Source organism: Haliotis asinina, chromosome 7, assembly GCF_037392515.1.
Source record: "Haliotis asinina isolate JCU_RB_2024 chromosome 7, JCU_Hal_asi_v2, whole genome shotgun sequence".
Lineage (NCBI taxonomy): Eukaryota > Metazoa > Mollusca > Gastropoda > Lepetellida > Haliotidae > Haliotis > Haliotis asinina.
Window position 1 is genome coordinate 11,839,310 of NC_090286.1, and position 15,212 is coordinate 11,854,521.

The window sequence follows — 15,212 nt, forward strand, 5'->3', positions numbered from 1 at the left end:
TGTATACTAGTATACATTTTAGCGGTTGTTAATGCAGAATGGTCAAATGTGGCCATTTTATTACTCGCCGGTTGAAGATACTGCAGTGTTATATGTTTTTGGCAATAATACACTAGTGTAATACCGCTTGACGTATGACGTCAAATGGTTCAAAGTTGTGACGTCACCATGTTAATGTCGCTGTCGCAATTTTACTAGACCTTGGTTGACTCGCTGTGAGTCGTCACAATGTAGGCAATTTCGCCGCAGTTTCTGTCAGTTTATGTTGGCGAGTAACAAACAGAATACTAAACTCGCTTCCATGAGACACCGTTTTCATTAAACTCGTTAAAGAATTAGTATCAAACGAGCGAAAGCTCGTTTGATACCAAATCATTAACTCGTTTAATAAAAATGGTATTACACGGAAGGTCGTTTAGTATCCTCTATTTATGTCAGTGTGCTGTTGATATGAAATCCTCCATTGGTTATGACGTCATAGATTGCTCACATGACGTCATCGGAACAACTAGGCTCATCTTAGAAACGGTTATCTGTAAACTGACATTTACACGTGTGACGCAGCTCACAGTGCTAGTAAATAAATCATGCCGTGATATAACCTGAATATCACCTATTTGGGGGCCACACAAAGGTAAATCTGTAACCATTTTTCTATTAAGGTGTGGTGAAACGTCTGTTTCTACGTTGTAAATCGTGACGTCACAAACCGGAGGATATGACGTATTTAATTTCGTTGCGTTATTGCACACATGACAAAAGTTTGTTATATGTATTTAATGATTGAATACAATATGTATCTTTACACATAAGATCGTGATAACAATACAAGAAAAGATGATATATGTTTTCTTTTCTTGCCACGTTTATCTAACCTCGTGACCTTCAGTGTCCACTGTCTGCACCACACATGAAACGAACGCATTTGTAAACAACATGTTTAAGAGATATGCATGCTTCATGTCATAAAATGATGCAATAAACGTATAAATGTCGTTCGAAGATATTAATAACAGTTGACGGACAGCTTAAAATCTAAAAATAGTGCAAGTACTACTTCAACAGTAGGCTATGACATGGTAAATTAGGGGCTGCCCTTAACTGATGGATAGGTGACCAACACCCCCCACCCCACCCCCGAACACGCACGCACGCACACGCACACGCACACGCACACGCACACGCACACGCACACACACACACACTCACATGCCGTCATAAATTATGGACGGTCCAATGCTAGTTCCAGAATTTAGCTTTTCCAACTGAACCGTCAAGCTGAATCAAATAACATATATGATATATATTAAGGGTCAAAAACATATTTTGATATTTTGACCAACCAAGTTAATTGGTCTGAATAAGTGTGTGCCTTTTGCTGCCGTATTAAGCTGTTATCTAAGTGGGACAGTTGTCTCCAGGTCTCATGTAACCTCTTACGTAAACCCTACTTTACTTGTTGAAGGATTGCCTTTCAATCTCACTGAATTCACGCCAAACATTCTGCTAAATTTTGTTGACGAGACTGAATTATTGCGATCAGTGAGGTGAGTGAGTGGTCAACGACCTGTAACCTGCATTTGACATACTCAGCCGTACTGGTTCCAGATACGAAGGTGGATACCTCACTTGTCATTTGGATTATGCCCCTTGGTTCGTGAGAACAGTAACCTTGCATGTGTCCGGCATTGCATGCATTTATATGTAAATGTATCTTACTGTTGTTGCGATGGTTACAGCTCGCATCAACAATGACATGGCAATTCGTATTTCCAATCGTGAATCGGCAGTTTTACTTAGCGAGGCAGTCAATACGGGCTCTGTCGCGCGTGTCGTCTGCGCAGAGTTTTACATCCGCATTCAAACACTTACCTGCAATGGAGTTGAAAGGACGTGTTATCGTGTACTCCATCCTCGGATGCCCTCACTGCATGAGAGCTAAGAACAGTCTGCAGGAACTCAGGTTACCATACTCCGATGTCGGTCTGGATAAGTTCCCACAGTGTCGTCAGGAGCTGCAGTCACGTACGGGGAAGAAGACGGTGCCGCAGATATTCTTCAATGCAGTTCACGTCGGAGGGAACGACGACCTACAAAAACTGGTGAGGGCGTGACTGTCAGTAGGGTGAGGTTGGTCGAGGGGTAGCTAATATACGTGGTAGGCTGTTGTGAGATGTGAGTTAGAGTAAGAGAAGTAATTATCCTGTTTATGAGGTGTATGTTTCAAGGAGGTGCTGTATTACTAAGAGAGGGACTCTGATATTCAGTAATGTGTGTCTGGGGTGTAAAGATATGGTAGGGTGAAGGTACAGCTAAGCAGTCTGTTATTACTGTGGTTTTAGGGTTTAACCTAGGTATGGTAAAGGCAGCAGCAGTCTTAGACTCATTAGGCAGGAGTCCTAGACACTGTATTGGCAGCAGTCCAGAACTGGACACTGAATATCCATGCGTGGGATATGGTTGGATGGTTTCAGTGTTGAGTCTCTGATGGATTAATGTCTTTCCAGAGTATGTATGCAGGTTGTGCTAAGTCATTGGTGTGGTGTGTGTTGGCAGAGCACTATTGTTGTTATTGTGTTTTGTTGGTGTGGTCGGGTGGATGGGAGTCCATGGGAGGTTAATTGTCATGGGAAGTGTTTGGTAGTTAAATAGGAGTTATAGCAAGACATATGCTCCTAAGTATTCGGATTGTGCCTAATTTATTGATGTTGAACTAGGAGCTATGCAGGGGAATCTACTACCTCCCTGCTTATTTCTGTCTTGTGCAGAAACAAATCGGGTAAAACAGAGTCTTGTTAAAATGGGACCTAAATTTCCTGGTAATTGTGAATGAACACACTGACTACCTCAGAACAGGTCCAGTGTAGCACACAGACAGGAAACACCAGCAGGTGGATGACCAAGACATCTATGATGATTCACACATAACCATGCCTCTAATTTTTGTGCAAATGTATTAGCCATTAATGTGTAGTTGTGAAGCAATCAAGATGCACAGGTTAGGGTGTGAGGTCAGTTTATTTCTTCTGATATGAACTAGTGAGTGACAAACAGACACCCTGTAACATTAAATAGATAATAACAATGTAGTTTCCCATCTCATAATTTGATATATCAGAGCAGCCAATCACATAATCATATGTGATACAGATATTGGTAAGAGTTCTGCCCATACAACCCCCCACCACCCACCCATTCAAAAATCAAAATTACAAACGGACATGCATACCTCACCCGAAATATACATTCAATAAACTAGAACAGGTATAAAAAGCAATCAATGAATGTATTTCAGTGTTGGAATATTACACCAGGGAAGGACTCCCCTGCAAAATTTACTATGTGAAACAAGGGGGATAAAGGCAGAACTCTTTACATGGATAGTAATGTAAACTGACTTATTGCAATATTGCATGATGTTATGTTCAATTAATCAGAACAATGTATGTACACTATGACTCCCACAGGTGTGTTGTGGCCCACACAGCTGACAATGTGATAATGCCACATCTACCTGTTCATGATAGTAAACATACAGGTACTAGTTTATGTACACATCTAAAAATTAAATCTAAACTATTATCCATTCAGTGATAAACAATACAGGGCCTCTTAGCGCTACAATAGTCATTAGTTAATGTATTTCACTTAAAACTGTCTTAGCACTAAGAGAGCTTAAAAAATCTAGGCCCTGGTTAGTACCTTTAGATCAACAAAACCACACATACAATGAAGTGTGGAATTTCTTGTACATACACACTCAAGACACACATACACACAAAGTATCTGTGACATGTTTAAATGTAACATTAATCTGATATATCTTTGCACGAAGTGATAAATACATGAGAATGGCATAAAAAGAACATAATAATAGTAACTACTAACCCCTTCAGGTTCTGATGTTGTATGTGTCCAAGAGCACATTGTTGTGTGGCAGAGAAAAATGCAGATGTGAACAAAAAGGCGTTAAAAATAGGACACTAAATTCAAAGCTAGCCAATCATTAAGTCACATACTGAAGTGGACTTGCCAATGAAAGTCACTTAAGAAAAGAGCTTTGATATTACTTTACTTACTACTGCTTAAATATCTTATGCAGCCTGAAATGGGAGATTTTGATTATATATAAATCAGTGAAGGTGATTGATCTATACATCTGAAAGGAAAACAAAAAGGTGCTGTTTTTCTGAATTATATAGATGATATTATTAAGTAAAACAGCTAACTGATAAAATATGATCACTATATACAGAACTCTACCACATTAAGTTTTTGGAGATAAATTCAAAATTGTTTTACTTCTATGTGGAAATGTGTAAACAAATATGATGAGAAAGTGTTGTATAGAGGCTGAAGAAACAAAAAAGGTGAACTGACTGGAAATATGAACAGATAAAACAACAAGCTCAACACATCAAATTTGGACACAACTAGCCATGTAATTTAAAGTTGAAGCTTTGTCAACCGGACATCCTTTGAATCATACAGATTACATTAATAATGATTATTGATTATTGATCTTCTGTAAAAAGCTGAAAGTTGATACTACACCATGATGTCATTAATCACCTGCTAGTGTAACACTGTCTGATGTTGAAAACAAGACTATATAACGGATGGTCTCTGCAGTAAATCAATGGAAAGTAGTTCATGATAATGTGATTTCACTGTACATGAATTTGTGTCTAAATAATATATAGACTTGATTATTGGATGCAGCTGGGTGTGATAATCAATATCTTTCACAAGACACATTGTTGATAAATAACAAGCCTGTTAGTGCATGTATTGAAGACCATTTGTTCGTATTCAGCAAGTTGACAGCTCATTATGCAGGGCTTGTTTGAAGAGGTGTTAAGTTGCTTGCACCATGTGCAAGCTAAGATAAAGACCTTGCTGCACCAGCCAAATAGCAGTTGCAGTGGTGTAGTGTGTTAAAACATCAGAGGGTTTGGCGCACATAAGTACATTTATCATCCCAAACTGTGTTCCACAGGAGATACCACTGTGTGAGGTCAGATGATATTTCTTAGGAGATGTATTGACAGTAGATTTTAGACAAGGCCCTGGCAATGCTGTGACGTCATGAAAGTGATGACGTCACAATGCTGTGACATCATTGCCCTGCAAATATATTGGTATTACTGTGTTCAGAGATGTACATTTTTCACTGAAAACTAATGAAGAATGATTTTGGATGATAACTAGAATCTCACCCCCGTGTCTACTGATATTAATTATGTCAACACTCGTTAATATAGGTAAAACTATCTTGGACAAGCCTCGGATATTTGTTACTTTATCAACTTATGTTGATATATTTGATATCAGTAGACACTTGGGTGAAATTCTCTATTTCCATGATGTAGGAAAACTTAAAACTATAGCAACACAGACAGAGCTGATCCCTATTTACAAGAGCTGTCTTAGCTGACACGTGTCTAGGAATAGCAATGTTTTAGCTAAGAAAGTTTAAATGAAAAATGGGCTGACATTTATTTATGCTCTTAATATTAGATTTACTGCTAATTCATTTCTATACAAATTTACTTGCACCTTGCACAAGTTAGATTTATAAATAGGTTGCACTTTGTAATATTTGGTTGCACTGGTGCAAGTAATATAGAAATAAATCGAGCCCTATTTTATATCAGTGAGATATGCAAATAACTAGATTTAGTAGGAAAGAAATCCTGTGTGGGTCCTATAGAGATATGTAAAATATGAGGAAGTGAAACTGATTTTAATGTAATGCAACCTAATCTTCATGTGTTCAGAAAGTTCAAATTTATGTTTGACTAACCCACACAAAGTATATTTTTGAGCACATTCAAACATATCCATGCAATACTATGCCACAAATCCTGTAAACGTGTACTTTCTATGGCTTGACATAATCACTTTGGCTGCTTCAAGATCTTGTGCACTTACCAGTAACATTTTACAGGCTGAGTAATCAATATTTATGACACAGGCAGCAGAAAAAGAAGTAAGTAGAAAAGTTTGTGTTAACTTGAGGTTGTGTGTTCTTAGTATTACCAGTAAAATAGGATGATCCCATGAGCAAGAGCTTGGGAAAGATATACTTCTTCTAGTTAAAGAAACTTGATTGTAAAATATGAAGTAATGTTTCAGATAGCTGAAGACAAGACACGTCTTAATGAGCTGATTGAAGAAGTTAAAAACAATGAGCCACCTAAAGATGCCCCTCAACTCCCGGACCCAAGCACTGCAGTGGAGGAAGCAGGTTCGTTTAATAGTGTGTTTTGTTGTGTGTTATTTTGGTTAGTGCAGCTTGTAGTTTGCTGGAACTGTTGGTACTTCATGTTGGTCATCAGGGATGTAGATGATGCATGAAAGCGTTCAGAGTAGAGCTTAGCCAAAAGTGTACCTGTAAGTCCTGCACTGAGGTAGCCAAAGGTGTAAGTTTTGCTGCATGAAGTCTGCTGCATTGAGGTAGTCAGAAGTGTGAGTGCTGCATTGAGGTAGTCAGAAGTGTCAGTGCTGCATTGAGGTAGTCAGAAGTGTGAGTGCTGCATCGAGGTAGTCAGAAGTGTATGCATTGAGGTAGTCAGAAGTGTAACTGCTGCATTGAGGTAGTCAGAAGTGTAAGTGCTGCATTGAGGTAGCCGGAAGTGTAAGTGCTGCATTGAGTTAGTCAGGAGTGTCAGTGCTGCATTGAGGTAGTCAGAAGTGTATGCATTGAGGTATTTAGAAGTGTAAGTGCTGCATTGAGGTAGTCAGAAGTGTAAGTGCTGCTGCATGAGGTAGTCACATCTGCTGCATGAGGTAGTCACAAGTGTATGTGCCACAAAAGTTAGGCAGAAGTGTCAGTGTTTCAAGAAGTTTACCAGAAGTGTTAGATCAGCTTGAAGTTAGTCAGGAATATGTAAGCATGAATGCTGGTGCTGTTTCATTATTTCGCGTGCTGATCTATGTAATTCTCTTCAGATGCTGGTGACTTTACATGTGAGCCAGATGAGTACGCGAGACTTGTGCAGGAGCTGAGACAGAGTGGTCTGATTGCCGACCACCGTCAAGGCCTCACCGTCCACAAGAAGTCCTTCATGGGGAAAGAGTTCGTGGACTGGGTTGTCAAGACTAAGGGTTTGGGTAAGAGCATGCTCAGTTGATGTTATGGCATTGATTACTATAGCACTAACTTGCTCAGAACATCACTTCATCACAGAAATATGAATAGAACTGTATGGTTTTTGAGCATCTTCACGCTATTTTTTAACAGTTTTCTTACAGGCAACTTGTGAAGATGCGGGCTAGATTTGATCTTCAGTAGCCCATGAGAGGCGAATAACGGGATCAGGTGGTCTGGCTCACTGACTTTTTTGTCAAATCCTTCAAACAACCCTTAACACCTGACTAACCCTTTGTAATATAACAGTATATATCATCCCAGTACATGATGACAATTAAATTCCTGTCATAGAAGGATTATGTTTTGGCAAACTCTGAAAAAAAACCAACCAGACCTGTGATGATGATGATGATGATGATGATGATGATGATGATGATGATGATGATGCAGAGCGGGAGCGTGCTGTGGAGATGGGCCAGCAGCTGGTGACCAAACACTTCAGCCACCAGGTCAAGTCTGGCCAGGAGCCATTCCGGGACGACAAGGTGTACTATCGTCTGCTTGATGATGATGACTCTGTCGCCCTAAACGATATCGGACAGATGTCAGAGTGTGAACCACGGCAAGGTAAGTGAATAACAGGAAACAGTTCAGTGGTTTCATCTGACTGTGTCGTGTTCAGTCTGATAATAGTACATTGAGAATTCTGTTCAACACACATTAAAGCAAGTGAACAATCTGACCTCGGTCAACTAACTTGCTTTGTTTTATCCCCCAGCCAGTGACCTTGGAGGTGAACTGAGGAAACTTATTCTGAAACTATACAATGCATTCCTGTCCAAGGATGGTCGGGTATGTCACAAATACTTCTCTGCATGAGTGAATGAGTTTTTTTTTTATTATACTATGGCTTGCGTCATGCTGCTATGTTATGGTATCCTATGACAAGTCTGAACCAGTGACTGACAGCATGAGTATCAGTGAAAATCAACAATGTTGATAACCAGTATGGTCCAAGGCCCCTTTCCACAAAGCGATCACAGCACTAAGATGATTACAACTACCATAATTTAACAAAGACTAACAGCCGTCCTAGTAACTATGTGGAATGGGTCACAGGTGTCAACTTGCATGCATACTGAAATGGAAAATCTAAAAAGTTGTTTATCATTTTGTTTCTTAGTTTAAATGAATCATGTCAGGACTGCATGCCACTCAATCAATTTTATTGCCTGGCTGTACATTGTGTAGACACTGAATGTACCTTTAATGACACATTTTGAAATGCCTTGTGTTTTGTGTGAACAATTTACAGAAAGTGAATTACGCTGGGATTGGAGGTAGCAGTGAGTTTGAGCGCTACACAAAGCTCACTAAGGAACTTCTTCGGGTCCAGATTGTTGATGCAACTCGTGAGGAGAAACTTGCCTTCTTCATCAACGTGTACAATGCCCTTGTGATCCATGCCAACATTGTGAGGGGTCCTGCCACCAACCTGTGGCAACGCTATAAGGTATGGTGTACATGTTGAGGTCTCAAGTAATTGTGCTTGAACAAATGCATACAATCAAATTTATCTTACCTCACACAAAAATGTCGTTTTCTGATTGGTGAAAAGAGCTCTTATGTTATTTTCAGTGTTCCCTGTTTACAAGCGAGTAACATTTTTATGTACCCTGCTGGAAATACTGAACCCATTTGGAACTTCTTGGTAGTAATTCTTTCTCTCGAATAACATTGAATCATGTATAATGTATTTAAATTACCATTATTTTGCAAATACAAATCAGTGGAAGGGAGATAACTCTAAAGCTGTTTTTCTTGTCTGTAGCACAGTATCTAGCAATGGCTACGAAAAAGTTTTGTAACCTTGCCTCAAACAATTCAAACTTAACATACTTTATTCAAAATACATTTGGGCTCAGAAAACATAAACAAACTTCAAGGGTACATTATAAGTTGTAGACTGGTCACGAGGGGGCATAGGCTGATGTACCCATTCGCCACGAGGGACCCGTGACAACATATGAATCTTAACGAACACTTCAGTGTTAAGTTTGAACTGTTTGAAGCATGGGTATCAGATCATACACTTCAGCCAACCTGCGTGAATCAAAGGATTCTAATCGTGCATCTTGTTGTTTTTTCTGCAGGTGTAGTGTCAGTAAAGTTGCCACAGTGTCATTCCCCATCTTAATATTCACAGGGATCACATTTGAACGTTTTGTCAAAATGCACTTATTGGAATGTGAGGAAAATCTTTTTGTAGCCATCACTAGATTTTGCAGACAACACAAGAAACAAATTTAGAGTTATCTCCTTTTCTTCGATTGGCATTTGCAAAACATCGGTAATTTCCGTGCATCATGTGTGAATCAATGTCATTTGAGATAAAGAAGTACCACAACAAAGTACCAAATGAATTACCATTGGCAGTGGGGTACATTGAAAATAATAGAAGAGCGCTCAGCCAATCAGAAAATGACATTTACATGTGAGATAAGATAACAACACCTCTTCCCATCGTGACCAATGAACAAGTTATATTGTTAGATAGAAACTTCAGTTTGTGTGTGTCTCTGTGTTGTTTTAGGCTTCAGCGTGTCAACTGTCTGTATACTTTCTTTAAAAACATGAACTATAGTTCTTGTCAAGAATTTTATACAGAGAATATTTGGGTATGGTCTTGTGGACGCAATATATTTTTAGTGTGCCCATTTTATTCATTTATGTACTGAGGATGCACAATTCTGCATTTCTGTGTAATTCATGGGTTATGTCCCCTCTTATCACAAGCACATGTTTCTGTGGACATCTATTTGACTGTAAATCTTCCTATGAGGAACTCCCTTATGTGGAAACTTCCCTTATTGGGAACTCCCTTTTCGCTAATATTTACCAGTAATAGCTGAGTAGATCACAAACATAGTTGAAGGGTTCCGTAAACAAGAAACCAGACAAGAAGCCAGAAATTATTATGTCATTTATTCCTTCATTGATGGGAAGTTCTTCTAGGGTGAACAATTCAGATCTTCAACACAGCAAAGTACATTGCTAGGTGTGTTGTTCAGCTGTTCAACACTGTGAAGTACATAATTGGGATTGTTTTTACAGTTCTTCAACACGGTAAACTACATTACTAGGAGTGTTGTTTCATTTCTTCAACACAGTAAAGTACATTACTAGGAGGGTTGTTTCAATTCAACACAGTAAAGTACATTACGAGGATGGTTGTTTCAGTTCTTCAAGACAGCAAAGTGCATTACGAGGAGGGTTGTTTCAGTTCTTCAACATTTTGAAGTACATGACTGGGGTTGTGCTTTCAGTTCTTCAACACAGTGAAGTACATGATTGGGGGCTATCCATACTCACTCCAGGACATAGAGAACGGAGTTCTGAGAGGAAACAGGAAGGGTGTTGGTGAGTACATGTTGTCATCATTGACTTTAACCAGTGAGGGGAGGATTTATTTAGGATTCCAATTTTCAATTCCGAAAAAATAGTGCTGAAGTTTCTTCCTCTTCACTGATTCTGCTCTCAATGAAACGGTCAACTTATTACCCACATGGTCAGTTTATGGGGTAGTTGCATACAAATCTCGCATTAGTCACACGATTGTCACATCTCGTTGACCTGTCATAATTGCTTGACCTGAGATTATAACGATTTGATTGGCTATCTGATGACGTCTGAGTTAGGTCTGCTTTTCCATTCATAACAAATTCGTGTATTCATTGTGGGAATGTAAACATTAGGAACTTTGGTGTGTTGCTGCGTCAATGTTTCCACCAGTGATGGTAGCCAAGTGAAACAACCTCAAACCTAGAAACAGGGTGCTAATGAGTACTACCCTGTAGGAGGCTGTCTGAGGTGATGACGACTGACATGCATTGTGACGTCAGTTATCAAGGGTCAGACAAGAACGGCATAGTGACATCATTGCAGTGTGACATTATTCAAAAAGTGTACTACAGTGCAAAATTCTTCCGCAACATCTCTATTGAACTGGTTTTGGTTGGAAACAATGAAAATAACAAAAATAAGTTATTTTGTCAATTTAATGTATGTAAGACATGGGTAATCAATAAAATACACTCGGTCTATTTGCTGTGAATTATACGAAACTCGTGACCTTCCTATGGTATCTGACTTAGCAAAAGTGAGGTGAGATAGCATAGCAAGAACAATCATTTTGTATAGTTTGTATGTATTGAGACCTTGTGTACTATTCTCCATATATCCTTTTTGTGTTCTTAGAAAGATTAATCCTATAAATGACATTTGTAACATTTGGCTGCTTTCAGAAATGCATTGTGTTTTTATAACCAACTGCTGATGTATCCATTTTCACAGGCATGATCACCAGGCCATTCTCCAAGACTGATCCTCGACTCAAGGTCGCGCTAGAGACAGCTGAACCACTCATCCACTTTGGGCTTGTGTGTGGTGCTAAGAGCTGCCCACCAATCAAGACCTACACACCAGAGGTAGGTTGTAGGCTACATGACACACACCATAGGCAGGTCATGTGATATACACAGAGAAGAGGAGGTCACACACATCAGAGTATGGTCTTGATACATGTCACATATAGATCACACACATAGGTCACTCCAGAGATAGGTCATATGACATGAAGGGCATTAGGGTAGCCTAGTGGTTAAAGTGTAAGCTCATTATGCCGAAGGCCTGCATTTGATTCTCAACGTGTGCAGTTTGCAGTCTCACTCACTCATTCTGTCTTTGTCCTTCCTCTCTCTCTCTCTCTCTCACACATGCACACGCACACATTCAAAATGTAGTGGATTTTCCGGTCAAGACAGGTACTACAGCAATGTAATGTGACACATGAGTCATGTGAGTGTGTTTTGAAGTCATTTCCACTCTGCACTCTAGGAACTGTCTCATCCTGAATCTTCAAGAATCCTGCTATGCTAATCATAAAAATGGACATGATTGTCAGCAAGGAGTTCAATCATCGACAGCCAGTAGCAGTGACTGCCATATATGTATACAACAGTTTCTACAATGAGAAACATTAAAGGTAGATGATGTACCACTCACATGTTGATCATGTCTCCCTAGGGTGTGATAGAACAGCTACAGACAGCTGCTGAGGCGTTCCTAGATGGTCCTGATGGCTGCCAGGTGGATGTGGCCAAGAAGACACTGTATCTGTCACAGATATTCAAATGGTACGGGGTGGACTTTGGACAAAACAGTGAGGAGGTGGGTCGCCTGATTTTGTAGCAGTTATACCATTCTTCTAACTTTTTATTAAATTGTGACTTTAATATTAAGTTAACACCATAATGATAGTGAGTTTAGCAACATTCCAGCTATATTGCAGGAATCGGTAAACACTCGAGTCAGGACCAGATAATCTGACATTAGCATCATTCTATGGAATACGATGCCATGTGTCAAACCAAGTCAGCAAGTCTGACTGGCTGTTCCTGTAAGTTGTCTCTTACATCGAAGATCAATTCTTCATGGGTGACCACTATGATTAACAGAGGCAGTTGTGCAATGTGGTATTCAGTTTGATGGTTGTGATGTGTTATTTTGAACACAGGGTATGTTTGCAGAAGCATTGTCAAGTTGTTGAATGGTGTTGTCATTTAGTGCTGTGACATTGTAATGTCGTGTTGTCCTGTTGGAGGTCAAGGAGTGCATATGTTGCCAAACTGTGAGGTCGTATAGTCATGCAGTGTTGTCATGACCTCATGCAGTGTTGTCATGATGTAACAGTGCTGTCATCATGTCATGCAGTGTTGTTATGGTGTCATGCCATGTGGTCATGCATGTGGCCACAGTGTCATTTTATGTAGTCATATCATGCTTTGTGGTCATGGTGTCATGCAGTTTGGTCATGTTGCAGGTGGCACAGTGGGTCTACAAGAACATGGGGGCAGGTGAGAAGAAGGACCAGCTGAAGGAGGTCCTAGCAGCGAAGAAGTTCAAGGTCTCATACTTGCATTACGACTGGTCGGTCAACTCGTAAACTTGAAAATTATTGATGGTTGTAATAGATAAAGTGCATCTGCTCACATCTGCTGCTCAAATACCCGTGTTCTTTACCTGACAAGGATGGACTGTGTCTGAATTCTCCACAAAATGTAATTTATCGTACATAATACATGTTATACCATTGTCATTTAATAATTGATGTGTTATGATATATATAGTTCCATGGGATGTTATATGTTCTTAAATGATGTGTTTCTATGGATATCATGCTATCATCTATTATGTGTTAGAAAATTATGTGTTTTGACTATTGTCATACCATTATCTGTTACAGGTTCAAAACATGTCTTAACAGATATGTCATACCATGGTTTATTACCTGCTGCAAAACTGTGTCATACTATCAGCTGATGCATGTTACAAAGTCATGTGTTATGATATATGTCATGTCATCTGTTACAAATGTGTTATGATATGTCATACCATCATCTGTGACAATTATGAAGTTGTGTTATGATATATGTCATACCGTGACCTGTTACATGTTACGAAGATATGTTTTTGATGTATTGTCACCATATTTTACAAGCTACATAAAACTTGCAAACTCCAATGCTTAAAATCTTTATGTTTGATAAATGATTTCTCTAAGTGTCTTTTTATAAACTGATAAATGATGTCCGAATATCCTGATCAATAATCAGATTTGCCATTACCTTGCCAGAAATCCATGTTAAGATTGCTACCTTGGCACAATATGTTGTGTTCCGTGTTTGGTATAGGAAAACATAACAGCATACCATTAATGGCAGCTAATTCTGATATTAAACTGAAGAGCATATTGTGCATATAATGTTATTGTTTTTTATTGTTTTGTCATGTATAACAGAATTCTTCGAAACTGTATTATGAAATGTCCTTTTAACAGTATATCAGACAACGTTGCAACTATATCGGAATGTCACAGAAACTGTATTATCAGAATGACATGAATACTCAGAATGTTGTAAATGATATTTATATCCTATGCGGATACATGCATGGTGTTCCACTCGGTATATCACTGGTCTGTACGCACAAAACTAGATGTATCCATCACAGCCATTCTTTGTATAGATATTAAGCTGTATGAATTTGTGTAGTAGAAGGTAGTAATATTTTGTTCACTGGAATGTCCAATCTGCGAAATCTGCTGTGTTCTGTATTACAGATATATATATATATATAGAAAAAAACAGTCCAGGTTTAAACTACCAAGTTCACACCTAGCTATTGAGATGTATCAATCACAAAAGATCTGTCAACAGTTTCACATAAAAATTAAATTGTGTGAATATATTTTATCATGTAGGAAACCTTTAAAACAGATTTTTACATCAAGGATGCTTTGAGAACCTCGACTTGACTCGTACATCACTGATCTGTACACACAAAATTAGATGAATCATCTCCGCTATTCTTTTATATAGATTCTAATCTGTGTGTATTTTGGTACGTGGTTGTAATAATTTGTTTGATGCAATGCACACGTTATTTCAGTGTGCATCTTAGTGGTAAAAAGAATGCTGCATTTTCACTTGTGTTTGCATGATAGGAATTTTTTCATAAATGAGAATTAAGTCACTTTTGATTTGATGTAAAATGCCCTGTCTTTGAGAAGTGATAGTGTGTGATTCATGGCTTTGTGATTTTTATTGACTTAAGACTGGTTTGCTCCTGAACATTAGAACCCTACAGTACAGATGTGCAGTGACTACAATATCATACTTGTTGACATCCTACTCCTATCAACTCTCTACTCTTGTTACTTCTCATGAAGTTAATAATGTTAATATTAAGGGTCATGCATGCGTTTTTGGTGTGATGGTAAATTTCTCATAGCAAGATCATGTTTTGCAAATTTCTTATTCTTGTGTACATTTTTGTTATTATTTTTTGTAGGAATATTAATTTATACTGTTAGAGCAATAAAATATTATTCTCTCTTAGCAAGTTTCATGATCTGTATCCTCCCTGCAGTTGTCACACGGGGTCGACCTGAATGCTCTTGGTTCTTAATGTCATTACACTGCTGAAATATGCACCAGTTGTATGACAAACGGCCTCTCTTGCAGCAGTGGGTGGTGGGGTAGTCTAGTGGTTACAG

General features: G+C 38.8%; 1 protein-coding gene across 1 annotated transcript; it reads left to right on the forward strand.

Annotated features, from left to right (window-relative positions):
- The first annotated feature begins 1,381 nt into the window (after window positions 1-1,381).
- Window positions 1,382-15,054, forward strand: LOC137290696 (uncharacterized). The gene is made up of 10 exons (XM_067821777.1): window positions 1,382-2,102; window positions 6,139-6,250; window positions 6,955-7,116; window positions 7,547-7,723; window positions 7,875-7,948; window positions 8,412-8,609; window positions 10,423-10,516; window positions 11,450-11,583; window positions 12,182-12,325; window positions 12,978-15,054. The coding sequence occupies exons 1-10, from the start codon at window positions 1,677-1,679 to the stop codon at window positions 13,098-13,100; spliced, it is 1,644 nt and encodes a 547-aa protein (XP_067677878.1). The 5' UTR covers window positions 1,382-1,676; the 3' UTR covers window positions 13,101-15,054.
- The last annotated feature ends 158 nt before the right edge of the window (window positions 15,055-15,212 follow it).